Source organism: Asterias rubens, chromosome 14, assembly GCF_902459465.1.
Source record: "Asterias rubens chromosome 14, eAstRub1.3, whole genome shotgun sequence".
In the NCBI taxonomy this organism is placed as follows: domain Eukaryota; kingdom Metazoa; phylum Echinodermata; class Asteroidea; order Forcipulatida; family Asteriidae; genus Asterias; species Asterias rubens.
The window spans coordinates 618,436-635,605 of record NC_047075.1 but is presented as its reverse complement, the minus strand read 5'-3'; the positions used below and the strand labels follow the sequence as shown (position 1 = coordinate 635,605).

Here is a 17,170-nt window from a genome sequence, read left to right as displayed (position 1 = left end):
TTCTGGTTTATACATCATCATGCCTACAAGAGCTCTGATGGGGGAAAAGAAACAGTTATGAATGTTTAATAAGCGCTCTAGTGGGGGACAGAAGCTCTGATGGTTTGGCAATATCATTGGTTTCTGGTTTATACATCATCATGCCTACAAGAGCTCTGATGGGGGAAAAGAAACAGTTATGAATATTTAATAAGCGCTCTAGTGGGGGACAGAAGCTCTGATGGTTTGGCAATATCATTGGTTTCTGGTTTATACATCATCATGCCTACAAGAGCTCTGATGGGGGGGAAAGAAACAGTTAGGAATCAGTGACAGTAAAGGAATATTGTTTGTACATCATTATGCCAACAAGAGCTTTGATGGAAAAGAAACGGTTATGAATGTTTGATAAGCACTCTCATGCTCTGGTGGTTCTGATCAGCAGAGCATACTACTTGGGTGGGATTCAAACCCAAGACCTTTGCAATTCTAGAGCAGTGACTTACCAACAAGACCACCAAGATTTGCCGGTAGCTGAAGACAGTTTGACTGTTGTTAGCTACACAGAACTCGGGTAGTACTGAGTATACAGTGCTGACACACATCGGCGTATAGGTCAAACCAAAACTGTTATTCTGTATCCCTAATGCACATTTAACATCTATGAAGAGAATGTTCTTACTTTGCGAATCTTGCTTCCAGGTGTTGGATGAGATACTCCCTAGGAGAGAAGGTGTGTTCCCAGACAAGGATCTTAGGAGTGTAGTTGATGGCAAAACACAACTCCGTCAAGCTAATATGGAGTTTGTCATAGCTGTAAGAAAACGCAAAGAGAATCAGAGCATACTGATCGAAAAGCTGAGTCGTCAACTACGTTATTTTTCAGCACTACCCAAAAGAGATTTCCGCATGGTGCAACAGCAAACCTCACCTTATTTTACTCCCACCATGCAAAGTTTCAAATTCTACTTAACCGTTTAGAGATTATTCATTTCAGTATAATCATCTCAATTCGCAAAGAAATTTCTCATCTTGCTGATTTGTTTGCACCGATATTTTTAGGTAAAATTAATAAGGAACATAATTACATGGTTTTGTTTTGGAGTTGTAGATTCTATGTTTACATGGGAAACATTGGAAGGTGTTCAATCAGTTCCAAACCTTTCTTTGACCCAATAATATTGTTTGAGGAAAAGTTGGGCATATATAGCGGCTGTTTGCGGTCACTCTTGGCATTTTGGTACAAGACGCTGTGGTTTCTAGGGTTAAATAAAATAAATAATTTTAGAGTTGGGGCAATCTTTTGTCTAGGCAGACTTACATGCTGAGTTTCTCCCTCGTCTTGCGGAAGCTCTCTGTTCCAGGCACCATGGGTTCCGGGATGGGTTTATTCTTCTTATCTTTCTCCTTGATCCTCCGTCTCAACTGCTCGTTCTTGGCAAGATGCGGGGCGGCGTTCTTAGGCAACAACTGATCACTCAGAATGCACTGCTCCGTGCAGATCTTGGTGACCACATCTTTGACCTCCTTGGCTAGTCTGTCCAAGAAGGCGTTGGTGACGGTCAGGCTACGATCCCCAATGTGGTAGCGCTATGCATGAGAAGAAAAGCAATGGATGAGTGGCTTGTTTAGGAGACTACTCACCTCGGCTGACCTCATTAACCAGGCTGTTAATACAGATACTCAATGATATGTAAGCATAATGAAAATAGAAAACACTAACAAGCAACTTGAAGAGGAGTCTATGCAAAAAGCTAGTCTCCTGGACCAGCCTCTTTACAAAACACTGTTCTGTTGACACAACCTAGAATATACAATTTAGACTTTCAGTGACTGTAGTTGGAGTCTAGTTTAGCTAGCTTCTTTAACCAGCCTGTACATACTATTCAATAATGGCAAGAAAGTCATATTTTCAGTTTCAATAACTCTACAAGAAAGAAAACACAATTCACTCATAAAATACCAAACTTTCTTCAGAAAGAATAAAGTCTCAGATACTTTTTGATTCGAATCATATGCTTAAATCAACATTGCATTTAACAATACAAGACAAGACAAACACAGGCGTAAACTGAACACACACCTAAAAGTGACAAAGTGACAAAAAGAATTAAGGATAAAAATGTCCACATCTGACGAGGCAGCCATCTTGGATCTCCAATACACATGTCTGAAGGATTCATAACGAGGCTAAAGGCAAAAGCAAGACTGGTGCCTTAAAAAATGTAACTATTAAGAGGGATTTTTCATTTGGAAGTCATGGACTGCTTCAGATAAACACATATCTTACATGCATACTCTTCTTACGCTTAGCGTGAGGCAAGGCATACCAGTCTTATCAGAGTCTTCACATTTGAGTGTTGAGTTACCATAGAGTTTTGATGGATTTGGTACTGTACCAGCAAATCTAAATATTATGGTGTTGAGTAACTAAAGAGTTGTGTATTTTCATGTCATTTGCAAAGTGTTTGCTCAGTAAGGGTTAGGGGTTGGAGTAGGGTAAAATAGTAGATTCAAGGTTAGGGTTGGAAAAGCTAGGGTAAGAGTTTGGATTTGGGTTGGAGTTAAGGTTAGGGTATGGGTAACTACCATTTAGAGTTAGGGTTAGGGTTAGAGTTAAGATTAATTATACAGAAAGTGTTTGTAGGCTACAACTACAACAACAACAACAACAACATAATAAAGCACAATTTCCCCCAAAAGATCTTTCATGCAAAGAATGAAATTCAGTCAGTGACAGTAAAGAGGGAAAAGTGACCAAACAATTGTACAAATACAAAGAGAAAAAAGTCACATACATAACTGTGAGACAGTTTAAACTACAACAAGCGATACATTCAAACTAAGTTGGGCACTCTTGAAAAGCTGAAATAAGAGCAATTCCGTACCAACATTTCTATCAGTTAATTTGTTCAAGTCTAAGACAAAATGGCTTAGTGTAAGCTCAAATTGCATCCTCCGTTTTATATATTTTCCAAAAACAAAGAATCGAAAAACATGATCAAAAACAAATTCTTGTCTATTTGTTTTGAACTCAAATTAAACTCTCACCAAAAGAATTCTTCTTTTCGAATTTAGGAATTTTTGTTTGTTTTTCTCCTAAAGAAATTGAGTTTCTAAGAAAATTTGAAATCTTCAAGTGTATGGAATTACCCTATGAGACATGCAGCCATTCCATCAACTAATATTACACCCTATGGAATTGGATAAATGGAAAGATGGAGGCCATCTTGAAATTTGATACATTTGTTTAAAGTTTGTGTTTCAATGTTGTGCAGTATGTTGTCAAATGTGTGAACTGGTGTGAAATGCTGTCTGAAAATATACGTATAAAATTATTTACGTCAGGAGTGCATCTACTGTACATGACTTCTTGGTTTACATTAGGTTTAAAATTTTGCCAAAAAGACCTTGGTGACAACATATTTTTTTAAGGTTGCTAGAATGCACACTATACCATGTGAGGTTGCTAGAATTCATACTATACCATGTGAAGGTGCAAGTATTTCACACTATACCATGTGAGGTTGCAAGTATTCACACTATACCATGTGAGGTTGCAAATATTCACACTATACCATGTAAGGTTGCATGTGTTCACACTATACCATGCGAGGTCGCATATACTCACACTGTACCATGTGAGGTCGAATATTCCAAATAAGGGCATGACCAATGTTGCACCTTGTCTTAATAACTATACATGAGGACTAAAATAACAGACTTGAAATGGATGGAGACAAAATTTGGAACCACAAAGATACAATAACCATTGCCGCCAGAATGGAATGGCTGACAGTTACAACACCAATTCTTACCCTATCCATAAAATAAGTGCTTGTTTCGCGATCATTTCGTGCGCTAATCTGTAAGAGTTAGTGAGTTTCAGTTTTAGATTAAAAAAAGAGTGAGATTATATCGAAGGAAGGAAGATGTTGAAGATGTTGCAAAGAGAAAATGTTATCGGAGACAGTTTCAAGACTTCAAGCACAAAAGATCAAAAATTAGAAGGTGCAAAGAAAGTTGGGTTAAAAAGGTTATAATGCAAGAAGTTATTTTCCTCCAACACCAACAAGCAATTTATTCACATATGTAAGTATCCGAGGGAAGTTAACACAATCCACGAAGTTAACTTGAATCTTGTGAGACTTGGGTAGAAAAAAATATGGTAAAATAGACAGACAGTAGATATTGACAAACTTACAGACAAACAAGCAATTATTACATTGATCGTTAACAAAATCATTTATACACTTATGTTCCGACACCTCAATGTTCCGACACTCCAGAGTTCCGACACCCGTTCTGACACCCCTATATATTTTCCTAACCCTTACCTTAAAGGTAGTGGACACTATTGGTAATTACTCAAAATAATTATTAGCATAAAACCTTACTTTGTAACAAGTAATGGGGAGCTGTTGATAGTATAAAACAGTGTGAGAAACAGCTCCCTCTGAAGTAACATAGTTTTCGAGAAAGGAGTAATTTTCCACAAATTTGATTTCAAGACCCCAGATTTAGAATTTGAGGTCTCAAAATCAAGCATCTGAAAGCACACAACTTTGTGTGACAAGGGTGTTTTTCTTTCATAATTATCTCGCAAGTTCGACGACCAATTGAGCTCAAATTTCCTCAGGTTTGCTATTTTATGCATATGTTGAGATACAGCAAGTGTGAAGACTGGCCTTTGACAATTACCAATGGTGTCCAGTGTCTTTAACCCTAGCATATAGATAATGACGGGGTTATAGGAACGAAGGATTGTTGAAACATAGGGGTGTCGGGAAAATAAGGGTGTCAGAGCATTTGGGTGCCGGAACATTGGAGTGCCGGAACACAGGATTGTTGAAACATAGGGGTGTCGGGAAAATAAGGGTGTCGGAGCATTTGGGTGCCGGAACACAGGATTGTTGGAACATAGGGGTGCAAAACCTGATGAGATTTTAGGCAAATGAAGAAATAAAAATAATCGCATGAATATATGAACACAAAACACACTACTTGACATTTTATTCTGCTGTCAACAAGTCCTTTGAGTACTTAATTAAATAATAAATAAGTTATGTTGTTTTCTCCTAATAAGGCATCCCACTATCAGCCTTAGTGGTATGTTAGAACCGTGACTTCACATTATTTGTCTTTTGCAGTATGTACTTTTTAGGATGGAAATAAATATGAGTTAGTCTTACCTCTTCAGGGCAGAGTTCATGGGTACAGTTGATGAAGTGAGTGCAGATCAGAGGGAATGCAATAGCGTAACGAGCTTGGGAGGCGTAGCTCAGACACAACTCAAACATCCGGTCGAAGAATCGGCTGCGATGGCTGTAAACGAAGTAAGATATAACAAACTTCGCTTAGTATTAAACTTAACTGACTCTGGTAACTCAAGTAACTTTGTGACTCAAGTTCAAGAAACTTAGTAACTGGGTCGCGTAGCTCAGACACAACTGAAACATCCTGTCGAAGAACCGACTGCGATGGCTATTAACAAATTAGAGATATCAACAACTTGGCTTAGTAAGACTCCAGTAGATCAGATAGCTTAGAAACTCAAGTTCAAGAAACTTAGTAACTGGGTCGCGTAGCTCAGACACAACTGAAACATCCTGTCGAAGAACCGACTGCGATGGCTATTAACAAATTAGAGATATCAACAACTTGGCTTAGTAAGACTCCAGTAGATCAGATAGCTTAGAAACTCAAGTTCAAGAAACTTAGTAACTGGGACGCGTAGCTCAGACACAAATGAAACATCCTGCTCAGACACAACTGAAACATCCTGTCGAAGAACCGACTGCGATGGCTATTAACAAATTAGAGATATTAACAACTTGGCTTAGTAAGACTCCAGTAGATCAGGTAGCTTAGAAACTCAAGTTCAAGAAACTTAGTAACTGGGTCGCGTAGCTCAGACACAACTGAAACATCCTGTCGAAGAACCGACTGCGATGGCTATTAACAAATTAGAGATATCAACAACTTGGCTTAGTAAGACTCCAGTAGATCAGATAGCTTAGAAACTCAAGTTCAAGAAACTTAGTAACTGGGACGCGTAGCTCAGACACAAATGAAACATCCTGCTCAGACACAACTGAAACATCCTGTCGAAGAACCGACTGCGATGGCTATTAACAAATTAGAGATATTAACAACTTGGCTTAGTAAGACTCCAGTAGATCAGGTAGCTTAGAAACTCAAGTTCAAGAAACTTAGTAACTGGGTCGCGTAGCTCAGACACAACTGAAACATCCTGTCGAAGAACCGACTGCGATGGCTATTAACAAATTAGAGATACCAACAACTTGGCTTAGTAAGACTCCAGTAGATCAGGTAGCTTAGAAACTCAAGTTCAAGTAACTTAGTAACTTTGAGTCCTAGCTCAGGCACATCTCAAACATTAGGCCTGCGGTCCAAATAGAAACAATGGGCAACTGCGAACCTAAAGGCTAATTTTTGTCTGAAACCAACCGTTACCCACCTCGACTTATGACCCTAGCTGTTTGAGTTCAGTCATGGTTTACATTTGTCTGTCTTTATGGTAAAAGATGGTATTTCTTTTGTGAGGCTGGCGAGGGTTTTAGCGTTCAAGAAAGACTCTGCTAGGGTCAGGCCTTTAACTATTGTTTTCACATTTTGGTTGGTAAGCAGTTTGCAACGGGAAAATCTACATTCTCAATTAGGTATGGAAGTCTATTTTCCAGAGTTGTATTTGTCTGTCTTTACGGTACAAGATGGTTTTTATGTGAGGCTGGCAAAGTTTTTTTTTTAAGGGCTTTATTTCTCACCAGAAGATGCTCAAGTCGGACGTCTCATTCAGTATTTCATCCAGATCATCCACCATGATGGTATGAAACACAATTGTATTCATGGTCCTAGCTAGCTCATGATTCTCAGTCAGGATGAGGGTAGCTTTACGTACGCTGGTGTACGCCTGGAGTCGGAACCAATCCATACGGAAACCTCGGAAATCAAAGACGTCTCCGCTTTCAACTGGAGATAAGATGGAAAGTAGGAGAACGAAATTTAGTAAACGATGAAATTAACCGTCAGTACGCCACAATAGAAGGAAACACAGTAAAAAAAAGAACTTATTTAATTCTTGTTGGTGTTGCGGTTATTATTGTTGCTTTTTTGTGGGTTTTTTTTTTTTTGGGGGGGGGGGAAACTCACGTGCCTCTTTCATATCAAATTGGGTTGAACACATAAAAATTTACCAGAAAATTCTTTGAACCTGCAACCCTTGGTTTATTTGCCAGTGATCTAGCAACTGCAAGCTAATGACCACCTGAACAAGGTGAGTATTATTCTACTGCCCTCTGTGTCAGTCAATATGTTTGAGACTGTGAGTTTCCTTTGTTTGGACGAGTGAGGGCACAATAATGGACTCGGCGTTGTATCCCTGTCTAAGTTTGATCAAATAAAGCTAATGCCCAGTTGAGCAGTAAAAATTATACTATTGCCCTCTGTACTGGTCAATATTACCTTTTTGGAGATTGAGAGTTTCCATTGTTTGAACAAAGGAGGATAAAATGATGGACTCGTCTTCAGAGCACAATGGAAGATTCTGGAGAGAAAGAAACAAAAACTACGTTACCAACAAAAAAGACTTGTACAGTTGATTTAATACTTTCAAGAATGTGGTTTAGTTCTTGTTGTTTGTTTTTTTGATCTGACTTGAGAGAGAGAAAGAGAGACCTACCTTGGCCAGATTATTCAGAACGATCGCATCGTAGCCATTCAGGTACTGGATGTAATACTGCTGAAGAACTTGATGGTACTTCTTCACAAGGGCTCTTAATTCCTCCATATAGAAGAGCATCTCAGGGAGAAGGGAATCCAAGAAGTCCTCGACGTTAGCCTTGGACTTCATCTTAGGATGAGGATGCTCAGCGTGTCTCACTAACCAAAGAATCTCATCCCTAGCAAAGGCTAGCCCCATGAAGACGTATAAAGCCTGCAAGACAAGACAACATTGTTAGGTAGGACTTGACACTTTGCTTGGTAACAACGTAAACATGGGTAGGATTTGAAACTTTGCATGGTGGAGATGCAATCTAGTGAGATTTTAATCAATCAATCAATCAGAGGGAGTTTATATAGCGCCAAAATCAACCAAGGTTGTTCACAGGGACTCAAGACAGTTAGATGAAATTAATTTTGATACACTTGTTGGAGAGAAAACATTTGAGGAGTTTCTTGAAAATGTGAATAGTGTTAGCATCCTTGATGGGGTTAGGGCCATTCTCTTGGTCCAAAACAGGAGTGAGCGATCTGCAAATGACACAGCATGAGTTCTGGGCAAGATAAACTGATGGTAAGATGTGGATGATTTGAAGTAACACTGCAAGTTGCAGACAAACAAGACCTGAAGGCCACTTCAAGGTGTGGACTCCAATTTATTTTTGCCAGTGGTCGTTGCAGAGCTGAAACAGGGTTACCCTCTTTACAGTCCATACGCATATAGGCTTGGGTATCATCCATCAGAAGCCTGGCTGGTAGAGCAGAAAGCACTACCTCCCAAACTCTTCTAAGCACTGGTGTAATGTGTGAGTTTTTCCCTTACACAGGGTTTGAAACTTTGCATGGTGGAGATACAATCTAGTGAGGTTTGCAGTAACACCATGTTCAACTTCGAAGAATTATTTAGCTTACCTTTGGTCCAAGAAGTCCTGGTTGATCTGAGAGGATTGTGACAAGTTCCTTCAAGGCTCCTCTTAAAAACTTTCGCCTGTCTCGATGAACAGAGGGTCTGTGGGGAAAGATATACAACATGATAAATTTGAATATTCTGTAACTGTACTACCACATTCTGTAGCTGGAACAATATTTATGCAATATTACTGTAACTTTGAATATTCTGGGTGAACTGTTGTCTGCTTTCTCCAACTGTACAGCCACATTCTGCACCTCAAAAACTAGACATTCAATAACTGTATAAGCATTCTGTGACTGTGGATCTTCAATAATTTACATTCTGTAACTAGACTATCACATTCTGTAACTAGACCATCACATTCTGTAACTAGACTATCACATTCTGTAACTAGACCATCACATTCTGTAACTAGACTATCACATTCTGTAACTAGACTATCACATTCTGTAACTAGACTATCACATTCTATAACTAGACTATCACATTCTGTAACTAGACTATCACATTCTATAACTAGACTATCACATTCTATAACTAGACTATCACATTCTGTAACGAGACTATCACATTCTGTAACTAGACCATCACATTCTATAACTAGACTATCACATTCTGTAACTAGACTATCACATTCTGTAACTAGACTATCACATTCTGTAACTAGACTATCACATTCTGTAACTAGACTATCACATTCTATAACTAGACTATCACATTCTGTAACGAGACTATCACATTCTGTAACTAGACCATCACATTCTATAACTAGACCATCACATTCTGTAACTAGACTATCACATTCTATAACTAGACTATCACATTCTGTAACTAGACTATCACATTCTGTAACTAGACCATCACATTCTGTAACTAGACTATCACATTCTGTAACGAGACTATCACATTCTGTAACTAGACTATCACATTCTATAACTAGACTATCACATTCTGTAACTAGACTATCACATTCTATAACTAGACTATCACATTCTGTAACGAGACTATCACATTCTGTAACTAGACCATCACATTCTGTAACGAGACTATCACATTCTGTAACTAGACTATCACATTCTGTAACTGTACTACCACATTCTGTAATTGCAACAGTATTTATGCAATATTACTGTACAATTTTCTCATGTTCATTTTTAATATTGCTGGACAATGAATTGTGTCTTTTTTTTTTTTTTTTTTTTTTTAATTGTGCGCAGTCGTAATGTTTTGGTATGTCTGAGAGATGATGTCATGTAACTTCAAGCTTTGGATTCAATCAAGTTGTATCTAATCTAATCTAATCTTATCTTATGATTTTTGGGGTTGAACAAAGAATTGACTTGAGTGGGATTCGAACCAACGACCTCCGGATTAGCGTGCCGGCGCTCTACCAACTGAGCTATCTAGCCCTATATTGGCGGTGTCTCTTATCTACTTACGCATTCAGTAGAGCAAAGTTACAGCATTCTTTGACCTCTAATACCCTCTTATGGAAGCCCTTGATGGTATCAAAGAACAGTTCAATGAACTTGTGGAACATGAGAACCTCATCTCGGAATAGCGTGATGCAGAATCCCCATTGTAGAGCCGGCTTCCAGAGGGCGTGTGCTCGCTCGTTACTCTGGAGGAGGGTCGGACACACCAAGAAACCCACTGAGGAGGAAACAAAGCAGAACAAACAAATTAAAATGGCTACCTGGTGTGATAGGCTCCGAATTGACACTACGACTGTTGCTAATCACATCCCAAAGGGCGTCTCAAATCGCTTCTGACATTATTACCCCCCCCATACATTTCACTACTTAAACCATCTCAGCTCCCTGGGGAGTATTAAGCCGGTGTTGCGAGTAACCGCACTCCAAGCTAATCATTTATACAAACCATCTCTGTCCACACAGGTACCCATTTTACCCCTGGGTGGAGAGAAGCAACGGTTAAGTGTCTTGCTCAAAGAAACAAGTGTCACGACTGGAATTCGAACCCATATCCCAATGACTTAACCACCAGAACTTGAGTCCGGTGCTTTTATCCGCTCGGCCATGACACCCCATGACAAGGTGATTCAGCCCTAGCTGTAGTCGTAGCGGCTGATAACTTGTGCAAAAATGTTCAATAATTTGACACAATAAAGGTAAATAGACCAAGAGCTAAACTTACGTATAATCCAGCGCTCCATGGTATCCAGGGAGAGATACTCACAACGCATCTACAAATAAAGAAACAATGCAAGTGAGATAGACCACTCGACCACAACACATCACAGTAATTGTAACTCTTGTTTCCAGCCGTGTGGAAAAAAAAATATGCTGAATTGGAGACTTGCCATCCAGGATTTAGTCTTACTCAAGACGTTTGTACACAGTTTTACAGATCTACTATTAGTACTTACAGTCTCACTCTATGCTGGATTCAACAAAAGAGCAGGTTTGGAGACTAGCCATGTAGGTATCAGTCTTAACTCAAGATGTTTTGTACACATTTAAACAGAAAAGACTAATAGTACTTTACCGTCTCACAATGTGCTGGATTCAAAAGAAAAGCTGGTTTGGAGACTAGCCATGTAGGTATCAGTCTTAACTCAAGACATTTTTTTACACAGTTTAACAGAAAATACCAGTAGTACTTACAGTCTCACTCTGTGCTGGATTCAAGAGAAGAGCTGGTTTGGAGACTAGGCTTAGCATCTCTTGAGATCGCATCTCTCCAGCTGTCATGTTGCGTCTTGGGTATAGATGGAGGAGGGAGAACAACGCGGATGCAACGCACTGGGAAAAAAAGAGAGAGGACATTAATTTAATGCTCGAAACAGTTGAAACACAAATACTTCACTTCTGCTCATATTTTATTTTCGTTTTGGCAAAGTACTCTTACCCGTTCAAGTGGAACAAATTGCTGTGTGAGTTTCTTCACCGGGCTGTCAAAGTCACAGATGAGCGTGCCAAGACGAGCGAATGAGGGTTCACTGCAAATAAGAAAACACACCGTAAGCACAAAAATACTTGCTAAGCATAGAAAAATCCTGCTGAGCTTAAACATGTTACCAGCTACAAACTTACATTTTCCTCATATTGACCTAATTCACCTGACGTCATCATCAGAATAATCTTGGAAGCGCCATTTTGGTGGTCAATGTCAACGTGTGTTATTCAGAGAAGTGCGCATTTTAGGCGACGCAGCGTTTACACGTAAACCTATTGACCACCAACATGGTGAGCGTGGCATCAGTAGTCGCGTGTGCACGCGTGCAAGGGGTCAATAGAGTTCTTTTCAGAACCACCCCAACTCATTTATAGATTATCATTACATGGTTACAACCGCAAACCTTTACTATATTGTATTTCCACCATGCATAGTTTCAAATCCTACTTGTAGAGTTACCCGAGGAAGCTTGTTGGGCCTCTGCAAGAGCAAAGTTCAAGACCTGACAGTAATTGTTGTCCCAGCCGTGACACTTGTGTCCTTAGTGTCGTTAAGCAAGACACTTAACCATTGCTTCGTCCTTCGGATGGGACGTAAAGCCGTTGGTCCCATGTGTTGTGTAACACATGTAAAAGAACCCAGTGCACTTATCGATAAGAGAAGTGGGTTCGCCCCGGTGTTCCTGGCTGTGGCTGCTGTATGCGCCGTAGCACCTTGTAAACCCCTATAAGGTGCTAAATAATTGGGTCTCAAAATTCATCACTGTAATAACCTATCTTTCTGAAAGTTTGTATATACTCAGCGCCTTGAGTACCTTGTTTGGTAGATACATGCGCTATATATGACTTTGATATTATCATTATTATTGTTGGGCCGTTTGCCCCTTGGTGTACCTACCTCTTCCCATAGGCTAGTTCATAAGCCTGGTTGTACAATCCCAGCATTGCCTTCCTGTCTTCTACTCTCGCTAGTAACATCATTATTGTGATATAAGTCACAACAAACTTAACCCTTGATGTACCTACCTCTTCCCATAGGCTAGTTCATAAGCCTGGTTGTACAGTCCCAGCATTGCCTTCCTGTCTTCTACTCTCGCTAGTAACATCATTATTGTGATATAAGTCACAACAAACTTAACCCTTGATGTACCTACCTCTTCCCATAGGCTAGTTCATAAGCCTGGTTGTACAGTCCCAGCATTGCCTTCCTGTCTTCTACTCTCGCTAGTAACATCATTATAGAGATATAAGTCACAACTAGCTCCAGGTAGTTCTTGGTCATGTCAAAATTGGCTGTCTGTAAGTTTTGGAAAATTGAAAATGTGTGAATGTCGTGGCTGAGTGGTTAAGAGCACCGGACTCAATCAAGCTTTGATGTTTCAAATCAGCAGAATACAGGTGTGAGTCCTGAACGTGGCACTCAAAGTGTCCTTGAGCAATATGCTCAACATTTATTGTGTTACTCATCTCTACCATGACTATCTTTATACCATAGTCATGTCCAACTCTATGAGTATTTATAATTCCAATCTTACTAATGTTGTGCAGACCCTACAAAGTTCAAATCAATGTAAATAATCTCTCTAAATAACTAGGATGAAGAAAAGAGAGGAGTAACATGAAAAGGTTTTTCCAAAATGTAGCTCAATGCAATTAATATTTAAAACATCGTAAATGAAAACAAAAAAATTATAGGGCCAAATTTCTTTTTTAAGAATCTAGATTACTTACAATGTCAAAATGCACATGACAGCTCGCTAGGACAGTCAGTAACTCTGTCACATGATCCTGCAAATCAAAGAAAAACCAATAAATCAATTGACAATCAATAATTTCATTTGCACAATGTTAGTTTATGGCCTCGGCCCAATTGTATAGAGCTGCTTTAAGAACAAAAACTAGCAAAGCACAACAAAATTATGCTTACCAGGATATGATTACCAGCCAAACTGTCATTTCTCTTGCATAATCAGTGACCGGTATCCTGTTTTTTGTTGCTTAGCACAAACCTTTTTTAGAAAAATATTTTCTGCTTAAAGCTCTATGAAATTGGACCCTGGTACATGTAGATTCAATATATTGTAGTCTTCTACACACCATAAGTATCGCTGTTTTAAGAACAAGGAAGTGGGTTGACATTAATAAGACCACACTATGTACATATGTACACCACCTACATGTAACTCCCATTCCATCCAGATTAACCCCAGCATGAGATTCATTGTGTAAATAAATCTTACAAACAAAAGCAACAGGGATGTCCAGCTTAAAGGGACTGTCACCTTCTTCATAAATCTGTCAAATTACCAGGTCTCAAAATAACTCACTACACCCACACTGCAGTGGTACCCTATGCTTTTGCTGTAGTGCCCTCTGCAAAGTTCCAATACAAATTTACATTTTTGTCATAGAAGTACCCCTTATTTGAGGGAAATTGCTGTCCCCCTTCAAGAACGAAGTTCAAAGCCTGCATATGTGCACATGTGCATTTCCAATGGTGGGGGGGGGGGGGGGGGGGACAGTGGTCAGCTTACCGTGTATTCATGGATATCGCGGAAGGTTGTGTAGTAGACACTCAGCACTTTTAAGATTTCAGATTTACGTTGATCTATCGGGGCAAGTTGACCCTGTACGTAGGAAACAAAAACACACGTTGACAATTCGTTCAGAAAACAACAGCACTGCTTTAAGATTAGGGATTTCTCTTTATAAATAAGGAAGTTGATTCTTACATGGGATTTGAGACATTGCATGGTGAGGTATCAATGTACATTTTGGTTTGCGGTTACACCATGGGTGTATTAAAGGAACACGTTGCCTTTGATCGACGAGTTGGTCTTTAAAAAGCGTTTATGACCGTTTGTTATAAAATCATATGGTTCGAAAGATGTTTTAAAAGAAGAATCCAATGATCCACACAAATTTGCCTGGAAATTGCACGGTTTTCCTCTTACTTTGTGAGCTAACACGGTCAGCCATTAATGTGAGTCAAATTTTTGACGAGGTAAACGGAAAACCGCTCAATTACAAGGCGTGTTTGTGTGGATCATTGTATTATACTTTTACAACATCTTTCTACCCATATATGCATTTTATTAAAAACGGTTACAAACGCTTTTCAAATACCAACTCGACCAATCCAAGGCAAAGTGTTCCTTTAATGGTTAGCATAATGTTCTTTTGAGTACTTGTCTTGCTTTATATTCTACAATTTTACTAACTTGATTCATGGAAGTAAATTCTTATTTTTTTCTGAGGGAAGGGAATTGAGACAGAATTGAAAGGTACATCAGATTCAAAGCCAACATTTGAACATAATTTGTTTCTGTTTAGATATTAGACAGTGAGGTATTATTATTCAATTGAAAAACACACAGCCAGACGTGTCTGGTCATGTGATTACTGGCCAAACACATGCTGGCATCAGACTTACAGTCCAGTTTAAAAATCAAGTGGTTCGAATCCCATCTGTGCCTTTTCTTCAGGCACACTCGGAAACCCTCAAATATATAGTAATTAAAGGCAGTGGACAGTATTGGTACTTACTCAAATTAATTATTAGCATAAAACCTTTCTCGGTGACGAGTAATGTGGAGAGGTTGATGGTATCAAACATTGTGAGAAACTGCTCCCTCTGAAGTGCCATAGTTTTTGAGAAAGAAGTAATTTTCCACGAATTTGATTTCGAGACCTTAGATTTACATGTAGAACTTGAGGTCCCGAAATCAACCATCTAAACGCACACAACTTCGTGTGATAAGGGTGTTTTTTTCTTTCATTATTATCTCGCAACTTCGAAGACCGATTGAGCTCAAATTTGTACATGTTTGTTATTTTATGCATATGTTGAGATACACCAACTGTGAAGGCTAGTCTTTGACAATTACCAATAGTGTCCTCTGCATTGAATACAATGTTTTTATACCTGTGTGTTTTTCTCTGTGTTTGGGAACTTCTTGACGATGCTCTTCAGACATGGCTCCAGAGCTTTTTCAGAAAGAAATGCTGGACGTGACCTCGGATCTTGACATGCCTGAGAAAGAAAAATAATTATTATTAAATTTCCAGTCAAATCATTCAAAAAAAATACAGAGAAAATAAATCAAAAAGTTAATTAATTTTAAAACAGTAGACTGTGAATGGCAAAATATAGGTAATAAACCATGTAAATGCAATACATTTCTACAAACAGTAAACATTGTAAAGTTATTTTTGTGTGTAGGTTACACAATCTTAAAAGCAAATACAAATAAAGTACAATACGATTACGATGGTACTCCGCCTGTTTTATCCAAAACTGTGGAACATTCTCGACCCAACCAAAAAGTTTGGATGTTTGGCTTGAATTGAAATTGGGTCATCAGGGTGTGTTTTTACTTGATGTTGACTGTTGATTTTGTGCTCGGGTATTCTAAATCTAAATAAATAAAAAATAAATGGCTTGGAAAAGTTTCCGTAGGTATGCCATTATGGCGCCACCAGTTTTTCATTCGATATGAAATAATATAGTATCTAATTTACCTCAATGAGATATCCCTTTTTGTAAAAAAGAGTGAAAAAGTGGTGGCGCCATAGGGAAAGTTATCCAATGGCTTATCCATGCATGGAGGTTTTATGATGTTCTAACTACTATTGTTTTTTTGTCAATTCAAATTCAATTGTTCTCTATTTTAATATCAAAACAGAGAGCAGTGAATGTACAACAAATGAAATATGTCTTTTAATTTACAGCTCTTTCAGGTTGAACAAGCAAAGTTAAAACTATAACACCTACAAATACGAAATAGAGTGGTCAGTGGGTGTGTTGTTTTTAGATTACACACAGGCAAATTTTGAAGACTTACTTTTTTGATGTTGTAAAGACGAGCCAACATTCCCTGTCCACGATCCACCAAAATTGTCAGCTTTTCAGCCAACTTTTGCTGGCTTTGATTCACAGACATTGTGATGCAGTTGCAGCTTCCTCAATTTATTGGCAAAAAGCGGTAGAAATGCTCAATTTACAAACATTTTTAAGAGATGAAATTTCCAAGGCGCGGCTGTGTCAGACCATGGCGGACTGGCCTTTTCATTCATTGATTGCGGAAGTAGAATGAAGTGAGCGTCAAATTTGGATCTGTACCAATTTTTGATTTGAGTCAAAGACCGTCTATGTTAGAGCGGCTTGCTGCACGAAGAGTACATACAATTTTAGCCAGTCAATGAATTTCGCTATAACCGTAAATGACCGTCACTCAGCAGCATTGATGGATAGAAATAATGAAACTGAAATGGCTAAAAACCTAGAATAATTAAAACGAGTTAAATCTAATCTTTATATTTTAGTCTGTATTCAGTGTTTATACATTTTAATAAATCATTTTATAAAACAATGGAAGAATAAGAAGTTCTGACTTAAAATGGATGACGGTCGTTATTGGTTGCCACCCCATCCCAAAAAAATGAGTAGTCACATAAGTCAGGCAAAAATTTATATTTTTGTTTATAGTTAATATTTATTATTAAAGTAAAACAATTAATAAATTGAGCATTTTTTTTCAAATTCATACAAACTATTTCTGCTGATTTTATAGGCAATACGTTTCAATACTTAATTTTTAAATAAAATAAATCACAT

The 17,170-nt window shown here is 38.5% G+C and overlaps 1 protein-coding gene and 1 non-coding gene across 2 annotated transcripts in view; both read right to left on the bottom strand.

Moving 5' to 3' along the window:
* Nucleotides 1-16,618, bottom strand: part of LOC117299304 (nck-associated protein 1-like) — a 31,645-nt gene extending 15,027 nt beyond the window's left edge. The window contains exons 1-16 of the mRNA XM_033782807.1: nt 16,398-16,618; nt 15,479-15,586; nt 14,088-14,180; nt 13,285-13,341; nt 12,708-12,850; nt 11,507-11,597; nt 11,263-11,400; nt 10,793-10,841; nt 10,075-10,288; nt 8,635-8,731; nt 7,682-7,936; nt 7,465-7,546; nt 6,768-6,972; nt 5,172-5,304; nt 1,301-1,569; nt 662-793 (exon numbers count right to left, since the gene is read on the bottom strand). Coding sequence (XP_033638698.1) covers nt 662-793; nt 1,301-1,569; nt 5,172-5,304; nt 6,768-6,972; nt 7,465-7,546; nt 7,682-7,936; nt 8,635-8,731; nt 10,075-10,288; nt 10,793-10,841; nt 11,263-11,400; nt 11,507-11,597; nt 12,708-12,850; nt 13,285-13,341; nt 14,088-14,180; nt 15,479-15,586; nt 16,398-16,496 — 2,165 coding nt within the window. The 5' untranslated portion in view covers nt 16,497-16,618. The remainder of the gene's footprint in view (nt 1-661; nt 794-1,300; nt 1,570-5,171; nt 5,305-6,767; nt 6,973-7,464; nt 7,547-7,681; nt 7,937-8,634; nt 8,732-10,074; nt 10,289-10,792; nt 10,842-11,262; nt 11,401-11,506; nt 11,598-12,707; nt 12,851-13,284; nt 13,342-14,087; nt 14,181-15,478; nt 15,587-16,397) is intronic.
* Trnas-gcu lies at nt 9,972-10,044 on the bottom strand. Its single transcript has one exon. It is a non-coding gene; the product is annotated as a tRNA-Ser (tRNA).
* Nucleotides 16,619-17,170: the final 552 nt, after the last annotated feature.